The sequence below is a fragment of the Xenopus laevis genome, chromosome 2L (genome assembly GCF_017654675.1).
Source record: "Xenopus laevis strain J_2021 chromosome 2L, Xenopus_laevis_v10.1, whole genome shotgun sequence".
In the NCBI taxonomy this organism is placed as follows: domain Eukaryota; kingdom Metazoa; phylum Chordata; class Amphibia; order Anura; family Pipidae; genus Xenopus; species Xenopus laevis.
The window spans coordinates 31,885,281-31,911,403 of NC_054373.1; the positions used below are offsets into that span (position 1 = coordinate 31,885,281).

Here is a 26,123-nt window from a genome sequence, read left to right on the forward strand (position 1 = left end):
TCTTTCTTTCCAGGCCTCTCCTATTAATATTCCAGTCTCTTATTCAAATCAATGCATGGTTGCTAGGGTAATTAGAACCCTAGCAACCAGATTGCTGAAATTGCAAACTGGAGAGCTGCTGAATAAAAAGCTAAATAATTCAAAACCCACAAATAATAAAGAAATTAAAACCAACTGCAAATTTTCTCAGGAAATTGGCCTCTATATCATGCTTGACATTAAAGGGCATGTAAAGGCAAAAAAATAAAATCCCATTTTTACTTTCTTTAATGAAAAGAAACCTATCTCCAATATACTTTACTTAAAAAATGTGTGCCGTTTTTATAAGAAACCTGACTGTATGCAGTGAAATTCTCCCTTCATTTACTGCTGTGGATAGGAATTGTCAGATGGTCCCTAACTGCTGAGCAGGGAAACAATCATACTTATGTACAGCAGGGGGAGCCCCCGCCTTACTTCCCAGCCATGCAGAACTCTAGCAGCTTTGTTTATGACGATCCCTAAGCAGCCCAGACCACACTGAGCGTGTGCACAGTCTTAGTCTTGCAAAGATGTATAATAAAGTTACAAGATGGTGACCCCCTGTAGCCAACTTTGAAAGCATAAATTATTTGTTTGATTAGGCTTGTGGTGCAGTAAGTTCATGTTTATATTTAGTATACAAAATACAGCATTTCTAGCCTTATGCTATTTAGACTTTACATGCCCTTTAACTGAAAGGTGGACAACCCCTTTAATGTGACCACACACCGGATCCACTCTCATGCAGCATTTGCAGCTAGTATTATGTATGCCTGTGGTATGGTAACTCCATACAGTGTAAATAAAAAGGCAATAAAAAGGCAAATTGTGCACAGAATATTGTTTGACTGTATTTCACCAGATCCAAAAACCCACAGCCTTTGGAGGACCATACCTTTCATTATGTAATGGTGTCACCGTTGTGACCAAAAGCCCCTTGGAGATATAAGCAAATCTAAAACCTGACGAATTGCTGTTTTAGCCTATGGGGGACCTTTGGAGTCATTTGGTGGACTCTGAATCGAATTTGATCGAATACGATCCAAATTAGATTTAACTCAAAGTTAAAAAATGCAAAATTAAAAAAAAAAATTTAGAGTTGATGGGAGCGAATACAGCCTATTCACTCGAAGTTAAAAAATTATATATTTTTTTAAATAAATTTAGAGTTGATGGGAGTTTAAAAACACTCCCATCACCTCGAAAATCGACCCTTGATAAATCTGACCCTATAGTGTGATGGAGAGAGTTATATTCGGAGACTTCTGCATTTGGTTTTCATTTTTTATTAGTTGTGGTTTTTGAGTTATTTAGCTTTTTATTCAGCAGCTCTCCAGTTTGCAGTTTTCTTAATCTGGTTGCTAGAGTCCAAATGACCCAAGCAACCATGCATTGATTTTTTTAGATGGAGTCAGCGACCCCCATTTTAAAGCTGGAAAGAGTAAGAGGAAGAAGGCAAAAATTTAGAAAATCTATAAAAAAAATATGAAGGACAATTGACAATTCCATGTTGGAGAACACTGTATTGCTTAGAAGATTCCTCTGTATCCTCCCTCCTTCACTTTTTCTTTTTCCTCTTATGTTAAAGGAAAAATTACATGCTATAGCTATGACAGTTTAACAGGTTTTGTTGTATTCTGTCTGTATTTGTTTTATTACTTTAAATTGGCTCAGGATTACTACGGTGAATATTAAACAAACTTGAATGTTTGCTAATTTATGAAAAAACCCGTCTAGAAGTTGCAATTTCCTGAAATGTGGTCTTCTTTACAAAAATAAATATACCTAAATTAAGGAAAATAACCATAACCTAGTAACCATATACACATATAGGTTTACTGACCTATATTACGTCATCGATATTGTAAATTCGGTTGGTGAGGTTTTTCACTTGTGGACTCCTGCAGTAACTCTGTTAGACCACTAGAGGTCTGTGCAATCCATGTTGGAAGTACTTGTCTGGATATAACTGTCATGCTGAGTTTAAAGGGATACCGTCATGGAAATTTTTTTTTCTTCCAAAATTCATCAGTTAATAGTGCTGCTCCAGCAGAATTCTGCACTGAAATTAATTTCTCAAAAGAGCAAACAGACTTTTTATATTTAATTTTTAAATCTGACATGGGGCTAGACATATTGTCAGTTTCCCAGCTGCCCCCAGTCATGTGACTTGTGCTCTGATAAACTTCAGTCACTCTTTACTGCAAGTTGGAGTGATATAACTCCCCCTCCCCCCCCCAGCAGCCTAACAACAGAACAATGGGAAGGTAACCATACAGCAGCTCCCTAACACAAGATAACAGCTCCATGGTGGATAAACGATCATCACTCAATAGTAAAATCCAGGTCCCACTGAGACACGTTCAGTTAAATTGAGTAGGAAAAACAACAGCCTGTCAGAAAGCAGTTCCATCCTAAAGTTCTGGTTCTTTCTGAAAGCACATGACCAGGCAAAATGACCTGAGATGGCCGCCTACACACCAATATTACAACTTAAAATAAAATACACTTGCTGGTTAAGGATTGAAATTGGTTCATGGGAGTAGGGTTGCCACCTGGCCGGTAAAAATGATGGTTGATCCCAATGTTATTAATAGGGAAAAAAAGATAAATATATAGGAAGGCCGGTATTTTTTTCCAGAAAAGGTGGAAACCCTACATGGGAGAGACATTCAAGACCAACAGAATTACATTGTGATTTAAATCTAGATAATTACCAGAGTATGTAGACTGTCAAGGTTGGGGTTATTTTCTCTGGAAAAAAGACATGATTACACTTTACAAGTACATTAGAGGACATTATAAACAAATAGCAGGGGACCTTATTACCCATAAAGTGGATCACCGTACCAGAGGCCACCCCTTTAGACTAGAAGAACTTTCATTTGAAGCAACGTAGGGGGTTCTTCACAGTCAGGACAGTGAGGTTGTGGAATGCACTGCCGGGTGATGTTGTGATGCTGATTCAGTTAATGCCTTTAAGAATGGCTTGGATGATTTTTTCAAAGGCTATTGTGATACTAACCCACTGCGTTTGATTGATGTTCATCACCACCTTTGATAATTTATGTGGAAGTATGGAGGGGTGTGTGTATGGATGCTGGGTTTTCATTTGGAGGGGTTGAACTTGATGTACTTTGTCTTTTTTCAACCCAATTTAACTATGTAACTATGTATGTGTAATGATGTCATTGTGAGGTACACAGTGCAGAATGTGAAAAGACAAAATTCCAAGAAAGGGATATTGCATATGAATTTCTAACGACAAGGCAAATGCCCAATACACATGAAATGTTACACACGCGCATTTGTTTGTGGCCCCCGTGTTACGCTTTCCTTCGTTCAGCCGCAGGGGAGCATAGGAGTAGACGCACTGAATTATTGTCAATGGGGCTGTACTCACACAGACGCATGTATGCGCCACATGCTGGTAAAATGCAACCTGCGTTTGGCGCTTACATGCGCCTGTGAGAGTACAGCCCCATTGACAATAATTCAGTGCCTCTACTCCAGCGCTACGCAGGGGAGCGCACAAACAAACGCCCGCGTGTAAGAGCCCTTAAAAATATGTAAATGTAATGGCAATTAAAAGCTGTCCTATTCCTATCTTCACAGCTGGATCTGGCTCTTAAAACAAAGCTGATTAAAGGGGTTGTTAACATTTTAATTATTTTTTGTATGATGTAGAGAGGGATATTCAAACAATTTACAACTGGTTTTCATGTTGTATTTGTGTTTTTTGCATTATTTAGCTTGTTATTCAACAGCTCTCCAGTTTGCAATTTCTGTAGGTAATCTGGTTGTTAGGCTCCAAAATACCCTAGCAACTATGCACAGATTTGAATAAGAGACTGGAATATGAATAGAAGAGGCCTGAGTAGAAAAAATAGTAATAAAAAGTAGCCTTACAGAGCACTTGTTTTAGATGGGGTCAGTGACCCTCCCCCATTTGAAAGGGAAGAATCTCAAGTAAAATAATTAAAATACTACAAAAAATAAACAAATTAATGTCAATTGAAAAGATGTTTAGAATAAGCCATTCTTTAGTATGTTAAAAGTTAACATACAGGTGAACCATCCCTATAACAGTGCTGTGAAGAAGCATGCAAGGTATTATGACAATTGCAGTCTCAGCTGGTGGAGTGTTGGCTTCTGCTGCAGTTTCTGTTCATCAATTGCTAATCAACTGACTGTCATGCCTTTGTATCAGTTTGCTTGGATTATATAATAATCATTTGAAAAAAAAATGTGAAGGCTACATCATAGAAATATAAATTCCATAGTTCTGATATTCATGCTCAAGGTAACTGAATAAGGTAAATCTTTGCAGTGCAGAGATACTTTAAATACATATAAACCTACTCTTATATTAAATTATTTAAACAATATGGCTGGTTTTGGCCCCAATAAGGACTAATTGTATCTTAGTTTAGATCAAGTACAAGGTACTGTGTTGTTATTACAGAGAAAAAGGAAATCATTTTTGTAAATTTGAATTATATAATTAAAATGGAATCTAAAGGAGATAACCTTCCCGTAACTTGGAGCTCTGTGGATTGCTGATTTTTTGGATAACAGATCCCATACCTGTAAAACATATTCCACAGCACTGTATGGCAGATGTGTGTATACACCAAGCATACCAAGAGGGGTTCAGCACCAAGAAGCTTACGATCTAAAAGGGTTGATGGTTACGCTTGGGGAAACACAGGTCACGTAACTATACGCTTTGAAGCAAACACAGCAGTTTTACCAGTGCAGGGCAACACAGCATTATATTTGTATTACTTTAAAACACTTATTTTTTGATGTTACTGTTCCTTTAGAGGTAAATAGCACAGCAAGGAAGGGAAATATTCAGCTAACATGCCCCAATGTCACGGACAGACCCTGGCCCAGTTGCACATGGTGGGAATTAGAGCTCATGGGGCCCCAACCTAAAGGGAAAAAGGAAGGAACTGATGCCCAGCCTGAAACCAACAACTTCCAGCAGCCTCGAGGCAGTTGTTAAACAGCTAAACCAAGCATGTCCAAACTCCGGCCCGCGGGCCAATTACGGCCCATTTTCAATTCGAGACTGGCCCGCAGCCAGACAAATATTCGCCCATTCAAGGACAGGCCCAGATAAAAATTGGCACCCAATTGGCCAGCCTGAGCCAGGAGTCAGTCGCTGAGCATTGCCTTCTATCTTCTTGCTGCTCCGGCTGCACACAGTGACGTAATCACACTTTAGCGTGTGTGCGTGACGTCACTGGATTAGGCGTTAGTTCTCGCCGGAAATTAGAAAGATATGCGCAGTCCGAAGATATGCGGCCGACTACTACAGCAGAAAATAATATGGTAACGAAAATTAAGTTTCTGCAACTTACTGGGAGTAAGTAGTAAGTAATGATTGAATTACATTTATTACAATTTCATATGGACAATTGTGGTTGACTGTGCTATTGCTTATTAATCCCAAACGGAAGAGATATGTGACCATGGCTACCAAGCTTGTAGAAGTGGGAATGCTAGCAGCGTCTTTCTACTCTGGCATCAACAACTGCACCCAGTAACACTTTTGCACCTATTTACACTTACTACACCTAATTTAGATTGTCCTTTTTTTACTTACTTTAGCTTACACCTATATTCTTACCTATACTCACACCCATACCATTATACACACTTTCCAAGTGTGCACCTATACATACAATTTTACTTTGCCTTCAATATTTTTAATTTTTTTCTCTCTAAAGCTGGCCATAGATGTTGAGATTTTTAAAAGATCAGATCCTGATCGTGAGACCACGATCTTCTCGTACGAATTTACCATCAACTAAAAAGACCAATTTGCTAGGAAAACGAAGTGAAGTTGCCTGCTTGGCCCTGCAAACATAGATAGATTGCACTGGAACCGACAAAGATTTGACCTGGCCTATCAATTTCCTGACAGATGTCGGCCGAAAAATCGTAAGATGTACGATGGTTCGAATCGCACTAACCACACGATAATTTCGAAGGATTGGTCGGACTTCACTAGAATCGGTCATTCGGCAAGAAGAATCGTCGCGTCTATGGGGAGCTTAAGGGTCTGGCCACAAGAGCAGATTCGGGGAGATTAGTCACCCCAGCAACAATCTCCCCGAACTGCCTTCCCCCCCGCCGCCTAAAATGAAAATCGCCTGGGGGAAGGCACACACGGTGCTTCGTTTTCCGAACCGAAGTTGCCTCACGAGGCAACTTTCAGGAGACTTCGGAAAACGAAGTGCCACATGTGCCTTCCCCCAGGTGATTTTCATTTTAGCTGGTGGAGGGCAGTTCGGGGAGATTGTTGCCCCGAAGAAGAGATTTGTCTCTGGGGGCGACTAATCTCCCCAAATCTGCTCGTGTGGCCAGACGCTTAAAAGCCGTAAGCTAGTGGCGGGGGAGGCCCTCAGACTGAAACCAAGGTTCAGCAGACATTTACTTCAATTAATGCTACTATGCAGAGAGGCACAAGATCCTTTATACTATAACCAGAGGTAAACAAGTTAGTTAGGGACCACCGTGTGGGGTTTACCTTGACGGCTTATCAATTTTATGATCATAACTTTGTAACTAAAAACCAGTCTTTGTGAACACATGCACTTGTATATATACTGAATTACTTAAGACAGGGGCCCAGGGAATGTGCACTGATTAATTTGGCCAAGTCAGTAGCACTTCCATTATACTTTAATCCATTTTTACTTAGCCTTAGGAGTGCTCCCACAACCCCCCTTTTGTATCAAAAAAAGTAGAATGGGACAACCCAGATAAGAAAGGTGCAAGGCTTATGTAGCCACAGAAAAGGGAAAGCGCACGTTTAGGGGTCGTAACCCTTCCTGGGGTGAAAAAAAAGGTACAAGTGACCGTTTCCAACATAATGGGTGAAGTTAAAAGATAATTATTCCCAATTATTTATTAATAAGAGCAAGCTTATTAGCCATTATGTTGGAAACAGTCACTTGTACGTTTTTTCACCCCAGGAAGGGTTACTACCCCGCATTCTCAATGGTCGGCCCCACACACCCCTGAGCTAAAGAGTGTCAGGCTGGGAATCCCTGATGGATACAGACTAGTGATAGATATAACCATAAGGTGCTGGGGAGCCCAGGGAAAATGGCCTCACAGTCGCTGCACATCAGACGAGACCATTAAAGCAGGAGGAAGGACATTCCGGATACCGCCAGCCTCCTATCCCCGGCTGCCCTGCTCCACTTCTCCTTGTTCCTCCCTCCTTCTCTCCCATTTCCTTTTCCCATCCCCTGGGGGGGGAGAAGCTCGGGTCCCTCCCTAGAATGGGCAGGGCCGCGCTCAGTTTCCTGCAGCCGATACATTGGAGCACAGGGATTCCAGCCGCGGAAAATACCAAGCACCGGAGAGGGGAGCCTGCGGGGTCGCGCTGACCCTTCTCCACTGCAGACACAAGCGGATCCCCCCTGTATTGTTCGGTGCGAGTGTAAGGCAGCGCCCTGGCTCAGAAGGGGATCCCCTCCTCTCCCCTGAGGATGTCTCGGAAGGTGCCGAGAGGCGAGGTGTGTGCAGACTGCAGTGCTCCAGGTAAGGTGCCAAGCTCAGCGCAGGCGGATAGGCTGCTTCTCACCCACAAGGCCTGGCATCCCATAAAGCTCATGGGGGTTCATGGCACAGGCCTACTGGCGATATTATAGCGCAAACCAACTTGAGCATCAGCCCTGGGCCCCCTTAGTCTCAGAAGGGCCCATGACCCTGAATTTGCACTTGCACGAATGAATATTACCAGATCAGTATGTTAATGCTGGTCTCGTGGTGACATGCAGACTGTTCCGTGGGGGTTGCTGGGAGTTGTAGTTAACAGCAGCTGAAAGAGCTCTGGTTGGTCGTTGCTGACATAACTCTGCTGAGGCTCCTCCCTCCTTAAAGTGCCAGCACTTGCTCCTTTTCTGTAGCCCTGGCTCAGGTAAAGTCATCGACCCAGGGATGATTATGTGTGACCCTGATTGCTGCCCTGCTGTATCTTCCCTAGGAACACATTCACAGTAAAACCTGCAGCCCTCCAGTTAGAAATATCAGGACTGGGGTGGATTTTGGGTGTTGTAGTTCAATATCATCCCTGACCTCCTTTGCTGTGACTTCCATTCAGAGGTTAAGCTCAGTGATGGCTGCCCTTTGCTCCCTCTGTATTTCATTGTGTGTAGATAAGGTCACCTACCTGCCCGATGATTAGATGCCAGGTGGCAGCACATTGTATTGGACTGGCCGAGAATGTGGCTTAAATGTTGGCATTTGTGTTTTCATTGTTCATACGTAGAGTGTGGGCACAGCAGATGTGAATGGCTCAGTCTCTGTGTCGTGCCCACAGCATGGTGCGCTCAGACGCCAGGTACAGCTGCTGTGTATAAAGGCAAAGCACATGACGTCATGCCTGGAACTTTGTCAGGAGCTGGGCTGCTAAATGCCATTTAAATGCTGGCCCTTGGGAATACGGCCGAATGGCAATGAATGTGTCTCTTCTGGCAGCCAGAGGGACTTGTGCCTTTCTGTGATTGTATATCATTGTACAGGTAAACGATCCGTTATCCGGAAAGCTCCAAATTATGAAAAGGCCATCTCCCATAACTCTATTTTATCCAAATAATCCAAAACATTTTAAAAAAATAAAAAATATTTTCCTTTTTTTCTCTGTAATAATAAAGCAGAACTTTGCCCTTGATCCAAACTAAGATATAATTAATCCTTTATGGAAGTAAAATATTGATTTCATGTTTCCATGATTTTCTAGTAGACTTAAGGTATGAAGATGCAAATTATGGAAAGATCCCTTATCTGGAAAACCCCAGGTCCCAAGCATTCTAGATAACATTTGCCATACCTGTCGGACTAATACTATTTAGTCTGCTGGGTCCACTTGCAGAGATGTCATTTGACCTCATGTCAATAGAGCAGTGTTAAAGGACCAGTAGCATACTTTTTTTTTTTAAATTAGTTTCTACTTAAAGGACCAGTAACAGTAATTTTTTTTAAAAAAATTTTTTCTTTTCAACGAAAAAAAAAACCACCAACACAGTTTTAACTTTTAAATCGCAAAGCTTTTATTAAGAAATTACTTACCGATTCTCTGCATGCGCTCCTCTTCTGAAACAGCGACAGGGCGACGATCCATCGTGTGATGCTCCATTTATCCTCCCTGCCTTCTATAGGAGATAGCCAGGGAGGAGAAATCGAGCACCGCACGTTGGATCCTCGCCCTGTCACCGCTTCAGAAGAGGAGCGCATGCAGAGAATCGGTAAGTAATTTCTTAATAAAAGCTTTGCGATTTAAAAGTTAAGACTGTGTTGTTTTTTTTTTTTTTTAAAAATTATGTTACTGGTCTTTTAATAATAAAACTGCTCCTTTTCTCCCTCCAGAACAGTTGCAGGTCACCTGGTGCAGTTATTGGCTCTTCGCTTGCAAGGCTATAATAGGCTGGAGGGCCCCTCTAATCCAGCCTATATCAGTCCTCAGTATGAACTGGTTATAGTCATGTTTAACTAGAATAAGGCACTGTATTTTCTGTGCTCATTTCACTGTCTCCATCCAGTAGCAGTCCTGACTTGCTTTATGGCTGAGACACTAGCTGCCTTTATAATAATGCATTCTGTCACAGTGGTCACGGATCCTGCCTAAAGGTCAGGACTGATGAGCCTTGATTTTGTACCCATGTTCTACCAAATCACACCGTATCCCCCAATTGGCCTGTTGATTGGTTGACTGAATAACCCTGTTTCTTGTACAGTTATGGGATTGGAAACCTGTTATCCAGAAAGCTCAGAATTATGGAAAGGCCGTCTCCCATAGACTCCATTTTAACTAAATAATCCAAATATTGAAAAATGATTTCCTTTTTCTGTGTAATCATAAAACAGTAGCTTGTACTTTATCCCAACTCATATATAATTCATCCTTAATGGAAGCAAAACCAACCTATTGGGTTTATTTAATGTTTGCATGATGTTCTAGTAGACTTAAGTTATGAATATGCAAATTACAGAAAGATACGTTATCCGGACAACCCCCAGGTCCCGAGCATTCTGGATAACCGGTCCCTTACCTGTATTATAATATCAGGGGCATATTTAGTTTATGTGATATTAGTAGTAAAATAGAGTGGCGTTACATCAACTTGTACCACTGACTGGCTCATCTCCATTCATCTCACGTGTACATACGCTTTCCGTGTGACTAGTTAGATGCAATTCAACATTTGACCTTTTATTTTTTCTTATGATAATGATCCGATATACCTGAATAGTGGGAAAATTGCCTGATGCAACTGTGCAATTAATTCTTATCTCATTTTCATGATACTGGAATCCAACTCCCCAGTATATGAGTAGCAGCAATGCAGCCCTCAAGCTCTTTAGAACCAAGATTGTATCTCCAAAAACAAAATTTAATAAATTATGCCTTTGGATATAGTGCAAGTTCTTTGTATGGGGGATGTGGGATATGGTTGTGCCACAGTGAGTATGGTTAGTGGAAAAGCCAGGGTTATTGGCATAAAAGCTGCTGCTGGCTTAAGGTCAATGGTAGCTGCCTGGACCAGGTCAAATGCTTTTTAATTGCTTGGCACAAGGGGAATGATTGTGAAGGCGGTACAGGTATGGGATCTGTTATCCAGAATGCTCAGGGCCTAGGGGATCTTCTGTCTTAAGTCTACTAGAAAATCATGTAAACATTAAATAAACATAGTAGACTGGTTTTGCTTCCAATAAGGATTAATTATATCTTAGTTTGGCTCAAGTACAAGCTACTGCTTTATTATTAAGGAGAAAAGGGAAATAATTTTAAAATATTGGATTACTTGATTAGAATGGACTCTATGGCAGATGGCCTTTCGATAATTCGGAGCTTTCTGGATAATGGGTTTCCCGATAACGGATCCCATACCTGTATTCGTTACCTTGGTATTTGTGCCGTCCAAATAAAACCCACGAATATTAGAAATTCTGTGGTAATCCGTGCAGAATTATTTCCCATTACTGACCGTGGGAGATCTGATGAGTAGGGTGCATGTGTATAAAAGTTCCAGAGTGTTCATCATGCCCTTGTGCCATGTAGAGCAGTTCCTTTCCCATTGCGACAGACAGGTGGGCGTTAAAGGTGCTATGAGCCAAATACTGTATGTTGCCACTTTCCACCATACTCCACTTTCCACCAATTTTAATGGTTTAAAAACAATTCTTCAAAACCATTAACCATATTAGTTTCTGCCTTTCTGTTCTCTGCACTGGTGGTCCTGACTTGGTACTCACCTGAATCAGTGAAGCAGCAGCCAGCAGACCTGTGAAGAAGCATGCAAGGATGCTACATTCTTTCAAGAGACAGAATCAACAGTGCAGAAAGAATCTGTATTTCTTTCATTCGTTTTGAGTTTACACCCCCTTTTAAAGCATCAATGTTATTACTGCTGTCTTTTTTATTTATTTTTTTAAGATTTACTCATACTTGTTAATATATATTTTTTACCCAGCCCCATTATATTAAAATATATTCTCTCTTCTGCCCCTTGGTGAAGAATGGCATGAAAACGAAACAATTAATCTCTATTTAAAGGGGAAGTTTACCTTTGCTTTAAGTTTTTGTAATTATAGATAGCCCTGTTCTAAGCAATTTATCAGTTGGTGCTCACTATCTATTTTTTTTTTTTTATTAGCGTTCCTATTTCTCTTGCTGCAAGGAGGAGGAGAAAGACATTTGTAGTGCATATTAAGCTAAAATCAAAAGCACATCGAAGAACTCAGAATCGTTTTATTCCTGTTCTAATTCCGTCTCTGCTCATAGACTTTTATTGGCTGAGTCATGCGTTGATTGTCATTCAGGATAAGAGAAGAGATGTTTGACAGATAAAAATAGCAGCCTATCGCTGCCACACACCTTCCCTTGTGTACAGAATCAAAGTTGAAATTGTAAATAACTCTTATCGGCAGCCCTATCAAAAAAGGAAAGACATTCCAACCTAGACATTTGTCTAGATTTCATTTTGCAGGCCTGTGGGGCTCACTAAATTATAGCAGTTAGGATCACAAAGTGACCACTTCAGCTTTTCCCCAAAGCTTTATCATAGCACTCTTCAACATGGCTCAACCCCCAGGGAGTCTATAACAGTACCATGACCGCACTTTGGTCAGCCATATTCTTCATTTTAAGACTGGCGTTGCTGCATTACCCCCTAATGCTTGTGGTGCCCAAAATGCGGACACACACACACACACACACACACACCAAAAATTTAAATAAAGAAATTTTTGGTTCACTAACCAAGGTGTGCGGGTCCTCTTGAACTTTACATAAATACTTTGACCCAGCACCCACGTTCATGGAAGACTGGTTCAGAGTGCAAGCGTCTGATTCAGGTTATATGTGTGTATATATATATATATATATATATATATATATATCTATATTATATATCCTTACAGTTTGGTTCCATTTACCAAGATTACTGCTCCTACATACTGTTTATGGAATCAACATGGATTTATATTTTTTAACCTTTTCTGCATTTTGTTAGTGTTTTTAAGAGTACTTTTTGCCTAGTTTCCCTGCAGCCCATTGCAGTAACACTTATTTGCCCCTAGTTTTGTAGAGCAGAGATCATCAAGCAATGGCTCACGAGTAACATATTGCTCACCAACCCCTTGGTTGTTGCTCCCATAGGCCTCAAAGCAGGTGCTTATTTTTGAATTCCAGGCAAATTTTGGATGAATAAAAACCAGGTGTATTTACAACAGGGCCTACTGTAGACTGCCAGTCCACATAAGGGGTACCAAATAGCCAATCACAGCCCTTATTGGAACCCTCAGAAACTTTTTGCATGCTTGTGTTGCTCCCCAACTATTTTTACATTTGCATGTGGCTCATGGCTTAAAAAGGTTGGTGTTGTAGTGTAATCCTAAAGAACCAAGCAATATTTTTAATTGCCCAACCTCTTAATTCTCTTGCTATGGAGTACAGCACATACAGTGGGACTTCAATTTTACATCCCCTGATTTAAAGTTTTCCCTCATTTTACATTGTTTGTGGTCCCACCTATGCATAATACATTTCACTGATTTTACATTTTCCTGGATTTTCCACAATTTTTTGTCTGGTCCACTGAAAAAAACGTAAAATGGGGGTTCTACTGTACACCAGACAAATGCTGTTGGTGTTTGAAGCTTTATCATTAAAAATACAGACTTTAAGAATAGTCCGCATTAACATTTTCCTGTATGGATCTGTGTCATTGTGAGTCACTTCCCTATATAAAGAAGTATGTCTAGATGACCAGACTGATTTTCCCCACCAATTCTAATGTAGGAACCCACCTCCAGGACAGATTAGATGGTAGGAAACTTTTTTTCACCAAGTTGCACACATACTTCACATATAATGTGGCATCACTGTCGCTCTACACTAAAAGATCTGCTGGTTTGGTGAGGTCAAGGCAAGTATAGCATTGATGAACCAATGTGTTTCTTGCCCCAACAGGATTTTTAAACCTGTCCTATCAATATATAGAATGGCTCATTCTAAGCAACTTTTTTTATAGTTTTTTTAAATTATGTGCCTCCTTCTGACTGACCAGCTTTTGAATGGGGGATCACTGACCCTAGCAGCCAAAAAACGATTGCTTTGTGAGGCTACAATGTAATTATTACTTATTTACGTATCTTTATACTTAGGCCCCCCTCTATTCATATTCCAGTCTCTCTTTCAAACCGCTGCTTGGTTAAATTATTCAAAATTATTCAATTCAGTGCATGGTTGCTAGGGTTATTTGGACCCCAGCAACCGGATCTCTGAAACTGAAAACTGGAGAGCTGCTGAATAAAACACAAATCATAAAAAATTAAAACAAGTTGCAATTTGTCTCAGAATATCACTCTCTTCATCATACTAAAAGTTAATTTAAAGCTGAACATCCCCTTTAAGAATCAATATATATTCATTGCCCCCTATAGGTAATACCAACGGTACAGAAATGTGAAAATATTTCTGTCAGCAGCCAGTCCAAAGAATATGTAGCATAGCAAATTTTATTTTTTTTAACCCAAAATGGGGCCACCAGCCAATATTGCAGGCCCATAGTAGTTTATCTTAAACCCTAACAATGACTTGACATGTCTATGCAGAACTCTTGACTATCCACCTGTTTTACAAACCAGTTGCAGACTTCACTGCTACCTGTTAATTCTCATTTGGGGCTTTAATGTGTCCAGCATATAGCTCCTGATTTAAAATTAATGGGCTACATTTGCCTCCTATAGTGGGGTTAATAAGTAATGGTTGGTTGTTTATCTGAATAAAGGTGGCCATAGACGTACAGATAATATCGTACGAAACGAATTTTCGTCCGATATTCATTGCGTGTATGGTGGAAAAAGAGTCGACCGATATTAGCAGAAGACTTGGATATCGGTCGGCTCGTCGATTGGGCTGGACATAAAATTTTGATCGGGTGCCTTTGAAGGGACCCAAACATCGCTCATTGTTAGTGCTGAATTATCAGATACAGGTAGAATTCTATTGTTTCTTCCCGTATATCTACCTGTATATCCGACGATTCAGCTCTACACGTGTGTATTGAAACGAACGATCTTTCTTGGAAAGATATTTTCCAAGAAAGATCGTAATTGTTACGTCTATGGCCACCTTAAGGCAGTGTTTTAGCCATCATTGGGTGACAGGTCAGTAGATGTGAAATTTCATGCATAGGTATAGTGAACACATGATAAAGCATTATGGCCAATAAAGATTTAAGAATATTGTTACAGGTATGGGGCCTGTTATCCAGAATGTACAGGACCTTCTGTTTTTCAGATAAGGGATATTTCTGTAATTTGGAACTTCATACTTTACATTTGCTAAAAATCATGTAAACTTTAAATAAATCCAGTAGGCTGGTTTTTGCTTCCAATGTGGATTAATTATATCTTTGTAGGGATCAAGTTCAAGGTATTGTTTTATTATAACAGAGAAAAAAGAAATAGGTTTTAACATTTTAAACGATTTAATTATAATGGAGTCTGTGGGAGACAACCTTTCCGTAATTCAAGGCTTTCTGGATAGCGGATTTTCCAGTAACGGATCCTATTCCACCACCATTTTAGAATTCTTTATTTAGCCTTTTAAACGGGTCACATTCCATTTTATATACCCTTTATGTTCTGCAAACAGATCATAATTTACTTTAAAACAAAACCTATACCGTTGTATACTCGTATACTGGCTTATTCTCCAGGAAAAACCTGGTCTGGTCCATGAAAAAAGCACCTAAAAAAATATATTTTCTCATATGTGCTGTAACAATTTAACAATGAAATAAGATAAAACTGTGACATGATTGTAAAAATTGAGTTGCAGAGCTTATTTTCGGGCTGCACTGTTTTTATTTTTATTTTTTATGTCGCTTTAATTCTCTAGTTGTGATGTTATCTTCTCTTTATCAGGTTTACAGACAGGGAATTAAGTTTATCATGTAAATTCATTTGTAAATCAGGCCCTTGGGATTAGGTTTATGGGAATCTGCCAGATTGCTGCAAATTTAACTTGATAGAGTGAAAGAAATATGAAACAGACAAATGTTTACGCATACAGGTCAGTGTTTGGGGGCACAGTTCTCTAGCTTATGCAAATCCATAACCTGCTGTTGTTTGAGAACTATTTGAACACTGCATCTCTCACCCTAAACTGCTGGGATTGACCACAAGATGGACATACCTGCTAGGTAAAGAAAGAGGATCACAGAAGTGTGGAAAGCATTGTGGGAATTAGAGTCTGTAGTATAGCTGAGTAACTAATACAGGTATGGGACCTGTTATCTAGAATGCTTTGGACCTGGGGCATTCTGAATAACCGATTTGGATCTTTATACCTTTGTCTACTAGAAAATTATTTAAACATTAAATAAACCCAATAGCTGTGTTTTGCTTCCAATAAGGATTCATTATATCTTCGATTGGATCAAGTACAAGGCACTGTTTTATTATTACAGAGAAAAAGGTAATCATTTTTAAAAATTTAGATTAAATGGAGTCTATGGGAGACGGCCTTCCTGTAATCCGGAGCTTTCTGTATAACTGGTTTCCGGATAACCAATCCCATACCTATGCTACATTGTTTTATTGGTACATATAATCCGTGCCAACAGTGCACGAAATGCAACAGGACATGCAGATAGTGCTTATATGCACACAGTAGGTAAAAATCTTTATGATCATTGACTGTTCTTAATCAGTGTATATTGGAGGGTTGCCCAGCATTGTATATACTTTCAATATGCAAAATTTAACATTTGGGGTACTTCCACATAAATATTGCTGTATATTTGGGACTGGCTCATGTTATATTGCTTTCCTCTTCTAAGCGTCCAAAGTGTTTTATAACTGGCCTCTGACCTTCCTTCCCTTCACTGCCTTCTGTGTGTATAGACACTCTCAAACTGTCAGTTACATCACCATCATATCATTACTTAAGCTGTTGCCTGAGGTCACATTTTCTGCACTTCTTTGTCTCTTTCATTCCTTGCATTCAGTCTTCTCCTATTGCCTTTATGCCTGAAATATCTGTGGAATGTTATCTTCCATGGTTCTATATGGTTCTAATTTGCTTTATACATACAGCCAATATTAATATAAACCGCTTCATAACTGTATTAAAGGGTTTGTTCACCTTTTAGTATGATGTAGAGAGTGATATCCTGAGACCAGTTTTTCTTTTTTTTTTATCATATGTGGTTTTTGAATTATTTAGCTTTTTATTCAACCTGTCTCTCAAGTTTGCAGTTTCAGCAATCTGGTTGCTAGGGCCCAAGTTACCCTAGAAACCATGCATTGGTTTGAATAAGGGACTAGACTATAAATGGGAGAGGGCCTGAAAAAAAGTCATACAAAATAGCAATAAATGTGTAGCCTTACAGAGCAGTTATTTTTTTAGATGGAAAGAGTTGGAAGAAAAAGGCAAAAAAGTAAAAAAAAAAACTATAAAAAAAATAAACAATCAAGACCAATTGAAAAGTTGCTTAGAATTGACCAATCTATAACATACTAAAAGTTAACTTAAAGGTGAACCACCTTTTTTTAGGAGGCAATTCCAATACATGAAATACAGCAGCAGAAATTTCAACAGGGGTGATGTCTCAAGTGGAGCACAGGACTGTTAATTGTTAGGTCTGCTTCTTAAAGAGGCTGGACAGATCTACCCTGTGACCCTCGGCGCTTCATCTGCTGCTGAACTACAAGGCAGTTATAATTAAGCAACATCTGGAAAACAAAACCCAGTGGGTATACTAGTCTTAAAGCATAATTGGGCTTCTGTTTTTGGACGTCTGTTTTTGCTTTTGGGTTTTATTATAGAGTGGCACATAAAGGTAATGACAGTGCAGTGCCGTGTGAAACTGCACACATGAAAATGTCACTAAGTGCCTTTATATTGTCTTCTTGTGGTTTCTGGAATCATTTGCATTGTGTTGAAAGTTGCCTTACTGTCCTGAGGTATTGGTGTTTTTCTTCTCTTCATAAACCCCTATGGGTCCCATAAAAAAGATTTGAGAATATCATCTGTGCTTGGTCATCACATGATGCAGCAGCCCCTGGTACCCTGGCCCAGAGAAAGGCATAAGTAATAATTTGATTTTAATTTTATAGGCAAATTCCGATGATTCCGATGATTATTATTTTCAAATGTAACCTTGATTGAGAGAGGTATTGTATTTTTCTGCTTTTTACAAAAATAATTTATACAGGTATGGGATCTGTTATCCGGAAACTCGTATAGACTCCATTTTATCCAAATAATACAAATTTTTAAAAATGATTTCCCTTTTCTCTTTATATAATAAAACATTACCTTGTACTTGATCTAAACTAAGATATAATTAGTCGGAAAACCCCAGGTCCTGAGCGTTATGGATAGCAGGTCCCATACCTGTAGTTAGTGATGTGCGGGCAGGCCCGATACCTGAGGGTTTACCCACGGGACTGGTGGGTTCAGGCCAACCTCGCCCATGTGTGGGGCCATCCGACAGACGTCCCCGGTTGATATCTGGCTGAAAGTCAGCCAGATGTCTATCGGGCAGGGCAAAAAATTCCTTTTGGATCGCAGCCGAATCTGTTTGTTGATGCGATCCCACGTTCTACCTGTCCATATTGCCTCCATTTTGATCCAATTGTTGCGCCCAAGATCGGATAAGCCCGATGTCGCCCACCTCAATGTGGTCATACCGGGGAGAGATCCATTCGTTTGGCGACTTAGCCAAACTAGAGTATCTCCCTGTGTAAAGCCACCTTAAAGGAGAAACAAACGCTTAATTAAAAAAAAACCCAGACCCCCCCTACCCTACATAGACCCCCTTCCTCCTCCCCTCAGCTTAGCTGCTACTCGGTGCAAATGCCCCTAACTCTAAAAAAAAAAGTTGTTTTTTGAGGATCTCTGAAAAAACAGTCATTGATGCTCACCAGGCAGGAAAAGTTTACAAAATTATTTCAAAAGCATTTGGACTCCACCAGTGTACAGTTCAAGTTGTGTACATATTTTTGCAGTTCAACACCATAGTTATTCTCCTCAGGAGCGGTTTAACAAAGATCACACCAGGAGCAAGGTGTTAAACCCTAGGCTAAATTCTAAGGATCGAAAGGACTTTCTTGCCCTGGAGAATGTCTGTGTTCATGAGTCCACCATCAGTAGAACAGTGGACAGCAATGGTCCGCATGGCAGGGTTGCAAGGAGAAAGTCACCACTATACAAAAAGGACATTTCTGCCCAGCTATAGTTTGCTAGACAATGTGAATAATTTAGAAGGCTATTATTGGAAAATGTTTGTTTTTTTTTTTTTGTTTTTTTGGAAGGGTGAGGCCAAAAATAGAAAGTTTTTTGCTTTGAATAAAAGCATTGTGCATTGCAGCATAAGAATGTTTCATTGTGAAGCACTGCAAAATATGCTGGCGCTATATAAATGCATGATAATAATAATAATAATATAATAAACTGATGGAGTCTGGTACAGGTATGGGACCTGTTATCCAGAATGCTCGGGACCAGGGGTTTTCCGGATAACAGATCTTTCTATAATTTGGAACTTCATACCTTAATCCTGGCAAAAAAAAATTTTTCCTAAGGATTTTTTTATGACTTTTTTCTGGAATTTTTGTAGTTTGGAACAATTTTTCGTTCTGGCCTATATGTATGCACTTGCACTTTTTGTCATTAATTGATTGTAACATGTTTCACTAATTAACTTAATTGTCATGCTTTTAAATTTGTATGTGCACTAATATCCGGTATGCTTGAAAAAGGGGTTACGCCCCAAAACGTTGCATCAGCAAATAAACGAGCAAGGTTAAATCCTGCTAGAATTATCCATGTTGTGCTGGTGTGTCTTGTATCTACGCTGTTTTTGAGGTTGTCCAATTCCTCTAACATCTAGCACCTGGAACTCGTGTGACTTCGGACGGCCAGGGTGTGCGAGTGTAAGTTCTTCTTTTTTGCATCACATAGTTGGGCACTTCTACACCAAAATGCGCCCTGTGTAAATCCTAATTTATGACAAATAGTCTCATGACCTTTTGTCATAAAACAAGGAAGTAAAAAATATTTTCCCCTTACCACCCCTAATTTGCAATTAGGATTCTGGTTCGGTATTCTGCAAATTTTCCGCAAAGGATTCGGCCGAATCCAAAATAGTGGATTCTGGGCATCAATAATTTATATATATATATATATATGTATATATATATATATATATATATATATATATATATATATATATATATATATATATATATATATATATATATATATATATACAGAAATAAAACCGCACTCCAAGGTCTTGATATGATGAAAAAGGTGATAAAGTTTAATTCAACGTTTCGGCACGCTTAACTCGGGCCGTCTTCAGGAAGTCACTTCCTGAAGACGGCCCGAGTTAAGCGTGCCGAAACGTTGAATTAAACTTTATCACCTTTTTCATCATATCAAGACCTTGGAGTGCGGTTTTATTTCTGTTTATTATGCTATGCTATAACCAGCACCCAGGCGGTTGTATATATTGCGAGTGCTCCACTACAGACTGTATGTGTATATATATATATATATATATATATATATATATATATATATATATATATATATATATATATATATATATATAATGATTCCAAATGGGCAGCACACCGCCTTTGTAGCTTACCTCAGGTGCAAGGTAAAATGGGTAGATAATGTAGTAAAGATGACCAGCAACACCGAGTTTTTTGAAAGAAACAAATTGTATTCAAGTTACATGCAAAGCCGACGTGACGTTTCGGTCCACTCAGGGACCTTTCTCAAGCCTTGAGAAAGGTCCCTGAGTGGACCGAAACGTCACGTCGGCTTTGCATGTAACTTGAATACAATTTGTTTCTTTCAAAAAACTCGGTGTTGCTGGTCATCTTTACTACATTATATATATATATATATATATATATATATATATATATATATATATATATATATATATATATATATATATATATATATATATATATATATATATATATATATATATATATATATATATATATATATATAATATCTCTATCTACATAGTAACATAGTAACATAGTAAGTAAGGTTGAAAAAAGACACATGTCCATCGACTTCAACCTTTTTTTTTTTTTTTATTAACTACCTATCTGCCAGTTGATCCATAGGAAGGCAAAAAACCCATCTGAAGCCTCTCCAATTTGCCTTAGAGGGGGAAAAATTCCTTCCTGACTCCAAAATGGCAATCGGACTAGTCCCTGGATCTATCTATAGATAGATAGATAGATAGATAGATAGATAGATAGATACAGTGGTGTGAAAAACTATTTGCCCCCTTCCTGATTTCTTATTCTTTTGCATGTTTGTCACACAAAATGTTTCTGATCATCAAACACATTTAACTATTAGTCAAAGATAACACAAGTAAACACAAAATGCAGTTTTTAAATGAGGGTTTTTATTATTTATGGAGAAAAGAAATCCAAACCTGTGTGAAAAGTAATTGCCCCCTGAACCTAATAACTGGTTGGGCCACCCTTAGCAGCAATAACTGCAATCAAGCGTTTGCGATAACTTGCAACGAGTCTTTTACAGCGCTCTGGAGGAATTTTGGCCCTCTCATCTTTGCAGAATTGTTGTAATTCAGCTTTATTTGAGGGTTTTCTAGCATGAACCGCCTTTTTAAGGTCATGCCACAACATCTCAATAGGATTCAGGTCAGGACTTTGACTAGGCCACTCCAAAGTCTTCATTTTGCCATTCAGAGGTGGATTTGCTGGTGTGTTTTGGGTCATTGTCCTGCTGCAGCACCCAAGATCGCTTCAGCTTGAGTTGACGAACAGATGGCCGGACATTCTCCTTCAGGATTTTTTGGTAGACAGTAGAATTCATGGTTCCATCTATCACAGCAAGTCTTCCAGGTCCTGAAGCAGCAAAACAACCCCAGACCATCACACTACCACCAACATATTTTACTGTTGGTATGATGTTCTTTTTCTGAAATGCTGTGTTACTTTTACTCCAGATGTAACGGGACGCGCACCTTCCAAAAAGTTCAACTTTTGTCTCGTCGGTCCACAAGATATTTTCCCAAAAGTCTTGGCAATCATTGAGATGTTTTTTAGCAAAATTGAGACGAGCCTTAATGTTCTTTTTGCTTAAAAGTGGTTTGCGCCTTGGAAATCTGCCATGCAGGCCGTTTTTGCCCAGTCTCTTTCTTATGGTGGAGTCGTGAACACTGACCTTAATTGAGGCAAGTGAGGCCTGCAGTTCTTTAGATGTTGTCCTGGGGTCTTTTGTGGCCTCTCGGATGAGTTGTCTCTGCACTCTTGGGGTAATTTTGGTCGGCCGGCCACTCCTGGGAAGGTTCACCACTGTTCCATGTTTTTGCCATTTGTGGATAATGGCTCTCACTGTGGTTCGCTGGAGTCCCAAAGCTTTAGAAATGGCTTTATAACCTTTACCAGACTGATAGATCTCAATTACTTTTGTTCTCATTTGTTCCTGAATTTCTTTGGATCTTGGCATGATGTCTAGCTTTTGAGGTGCTTTTGGTCTACTTCTCTGTGTCAGGTAGCGCCTATTTAAGTGATTTCTTGATTGAAACAGGTGTGGCAGTAATCAGGCCTGGGGGTGAGTACAGAAATCGAACTCAGGTGTGATAAACCACAGTTAAGTTATTTTTTAACAAGGGGGGCAATCACTTTTTCACACAGGCCCATGTAGATTTGGAGTTTTTTTTCTCCCTTAATAACGTAAACCTTCATTTAAAAACTGCATTTTGTGTTCATTTATGTTATCTTTGACTAATAGTTAACGGTTTTTGATGAGCAGAAACATTTAAGTGTGACAAACATGCAAAAGAATAAGAAATCAGGAAGGGGGCAAATAGTTTTTCACACCACTGTAGATAGATAGATAGATAGATAGATAGATCTATCTATATATATCTATCTATATATATATATCTATCTATATCTATCTATCTATCTATCTATCTATCTATCTATCTATCTATCTATCTATACACAAAAGCCATGTATATCCTGTAAATAATATACTTAGAAATCGTGACTAGTGATTAGTGGTCGTTTTTGTCGCATGACTCACTAAAACTTGTGTTTAATAATAAATAAAGTACCCCTTGTTGAAAAATATGAGGAAATTAGAAGTAATCTCGGAGTTCCATGACCTGTATAAAACCACTCTGCCTTGTGCTTTTATAGTGTCATGGAACACCTCTGTGACTTATAATATACTTATATTTTACAATAGGGGGTACTTTATTCAATAAATATATATATATGCCACAGGAGAGAGCACTGTGCATGCCACTGGCATTACACTATACACCAGATAAGAAGTGGATTATAAAAGAACAGACAGATCTGCTGAAGAAAATATCAGGGATTCAAATCCAGAGACTTTTACAAGTACTAGATAAAAATAACCAGTGCAAATGAGTGATTTTCACTTTGCATTGGTGCCTTGGCGGTGCCATTCAAGGACATCTGCTTCCGTTTTGTTATGGCTCATTTACCTTTGATCAGACGTTCTCTCAGACATCACAAATGTGGGGGCTATTTTAGGGAAGCTGTCCCATCAAGGTTGGCCTTCTGCAGCTATATGGTTGAAATGCTTGGAAGAGATTAGAAAGTAAAATAAGTACAGTGTTTTTACAATCCTCTATTGCACTATTTTTAGTTATAAGTCACTTCATGCCACAGAGCTCAGCTCAGCTGCGAATTCTCACCTATAATTGTAACTTGAGTAAACCAGGTTTTGCTGTGATTAACTGCCTGTGTAAACTAGGAAAAGTGTTTTCCCTCCTCCCCCAGTTCGCCCTTTGGCCTGGTTTACATGGGTGACAAATTATATGTGCTTAAACTCATAGTTTAGATAGCATTAATTCCTCTGCCAAGGTTTCATAGAATTTATACAAGGGGTTTTAAGGAGACTACACACAGGCCAAAGTGACCCCTCCAGACAAAGTCTAATTGGTCCGTGTATGTGCCCTTGGAATAAAACATCCAGATATCTGTCAATAGGGATTTTTTTATGGGCCTGGGGGGGTTCTGGTCAGCATCCACTCATCTTTTGGAGATCATAGGTAGGTTTAGCCCAAATTTTAAAAGTCGTCTACCCTGCCTGCCACATTACAATGCCCCGACTCCTGCCTGTTTGCCCTGCCCTTTCTGTGAAATCAGAGATGGGAGGGTTGGGCGTAGGTCTATAAATATACTGAAGGCTAAGCGGGTAGGGTCAAGGGCAGATCAGGAGTGGAGGGACTAGGGTCTGGTGCATGTTGACTTTTTGTCGACCCATACATCACTATCTTTCAAGTATATATATAGGCCTGCAGTATGATCCACTCATTTCCCCCATTTGGCCCAACTCAGGGTGGCCAGATTAGGGAAGGATCCGCTTGTTTGGCACCCTCACTAATATTGTGCAACAATTGGAGACCGTTCCTGCTATTTTAGGCCATAGGATATGTTCCCAAATAGGTGTGATTTTTCCTATAAACAACCGGTAGCAACCAATAAACTAGTAGCTGTGGTCAATCAAGTACTCTTACCCAATAAAACCCAAAACATGATTGGTTAATATTATTTCCTACTCCAAAGTAAAACTGCAGTTTACGGTGATTTCCCTACTTGGAGTCACAGCTAGTGTGAGCTGTCAGTCTCGGACACCATCTGAGCTAGTGTAAACTGGTTTGCTGCTTTGAATTTTAATTAGTCACATGCAGTTAATTGCTCGTGTAAACCAGGTTTTAGCAGACTGAATCAGAGATCCCTATAAGATTGCACATTGATTTGCTTCAGTCATTATGCATTGAATCCATTCAAGGTTCCTTTTATAGTTTCGAGCAGTGATTTCTCTGGCGATTAGAAAACGAAAAACATGTTCCGCAGTGCTTTGTATAGATTAGACCTCATTCGCATCAGTTCCTGCCGCAGTGGAGCTTACAATCCAAGGTCTGTTTCACAAGCACATACTATGGTCGATTTTTTTATCAAGGGGCAGTTAATCTGCCTATATTTATTGGGAGTCGGGAGGATACTGGAGTACCCGGAGGAAACCCACACAAGCACAGGGGGTTGTCCTGGCTGGAATCGACTGTAGAACCTGCCGGCACTACATGAAACAAAATAAACCAACTAAATCTTGCTATATATGCCCATATTTAGTGAGGAAGTTTTGTTGCTTTTTGCCATACTGCCCAACCTTCTATGGCACCTCAAAGTGTTCAGTTTTGACAGGTCATCTTGTAATGCCATTGAACCCCAATTCCATCTGTTGATACCACTGTGTGGATGGAGGATGAAGAATGGATAGGCAGTTCCTCCTCATGATACCTCAGATTCACTCGCATGGGTTTATCGGTAATCTAACCCTGTGGTCAGCCTGTGAATGGAGAAGTTGGACAAGTTTTATCTTCTAGCATGGTGAAAAACAAATAATGAAATTGTTTACATAAGGGTTTATTTACTTTTGCACAACAGGGCATCAAGCAGGAGGACTGGAGTTGTATCTGGCCCTCTAAAGCTGGCCATAGACACAAAGATATGATCGTACGATTTTAGGACCGTCTGTGGCCTTCAAATAATTGTGCGAACAATTTTCGTACCATGGAGATCAGTTGTTTAGTTGATGGGACAGGTTCGAAAATTTCTCTTGGGGTAAGGATAATATCTTTTGCATGTATTGCCCTGGATACCGTCTTTGCCATGGATATCTAATGTTATTACTCTTTCCAGGACATAACTTGCGTATAAGTGTGGTCTATCAATTAATGGCAAAAACATTGTTTTCCAACTTTAATCCTAAAGTTAACATTTTTAAAATTTGAATGTTAATTTTGAATTGTGGCATTAAAACGAACTATCGATAGCTAAGCATTTTGTCATATGAGGATTAAAATCTGAAAGTCTTTGGCCAGTTTTAGCCTAGTGCTACACGGGGCTGAAATGTGCAGTCCAAAAAATCATCCCCTACGCTGTCATTAATCTCCTCTCCTGCCTGCACTCAGGATTGTCGTGTTAGCTCGAATTGTTGTGCAGCCTGCACCCGAAATGGTTTTGCCGCTGATTTTGGCCCGAGAATGCATTTCTTAGCCAAAATCAGATGAGTGTGCCTGCACCCGAGCTGGCACAACAATTCCGGGTGCAGGCAGTAGAAGAGACTAAAGGTGGCCATACACGGGCAGATAAAGCTTATCTGCCCTTGTATGGGGGCTTCCGACGGGTCTTCCCGATCGATATCTGGCCACGATATCGATCGGGAAGGTTGGATTTTTACACGACCGACCCGTCGGAGCCGCATGGCGCATCGTAATTCGATCGTTCGGCCGTACGGGCGAACGGTCGAATTACCCCCGATATAGCTATGCAGTTTAATGGCATATCGGGGAAAGATCCGCTCGTTTGGCGATGTCGCCAAACGAGCGGATCTTGGAGTCTATGGCCACCTTAATGTCCACGTAGGGGCTGGTTTTTGACCTGGATGTTTCAGCAGACCAATTTCAGCCCCCATGTGGCACTAGCCACCAGACTGCTGAAGAGCTCCATTG

The 26,123-nt window shown here is 39.7% G+C and overlaps 1 protein-coding gene across 3 annotated transcripts in view; it reads left to right on the top strand.

Annotated features, from left to right (window-relative positions):
• The first annotated feature begins 7,099 nt into the window (after positions 1 to 7,099).
• git1.L (G protein-coupled receptor kinase interacting ArfGAP 1 L homeolog) overlaps positions 7,100 to 26,123 on the top strand; it is an 80,965-nt gene continuing 61,941 nt past the window's right edge. Inside the window, exon 1 of one of the 3 annotated variants that reach the window (XM_018246092.2) lies at positions 7,100 to 7,584. In XM_018246092.2, coding sequence (XP_018101581.1) covers positions 7,533 to 7,584 — 52 coding nt within the window. In that variant the 5' untranslated portion in view covers positions 7,100 to 7,532. The remainder of the gene's footprint in view (positions 7,585 to 26,123) is intronic. The other 2 variants (XM_018246094.2, XM_018246093.2) reach the window with 2 other exon arrangements.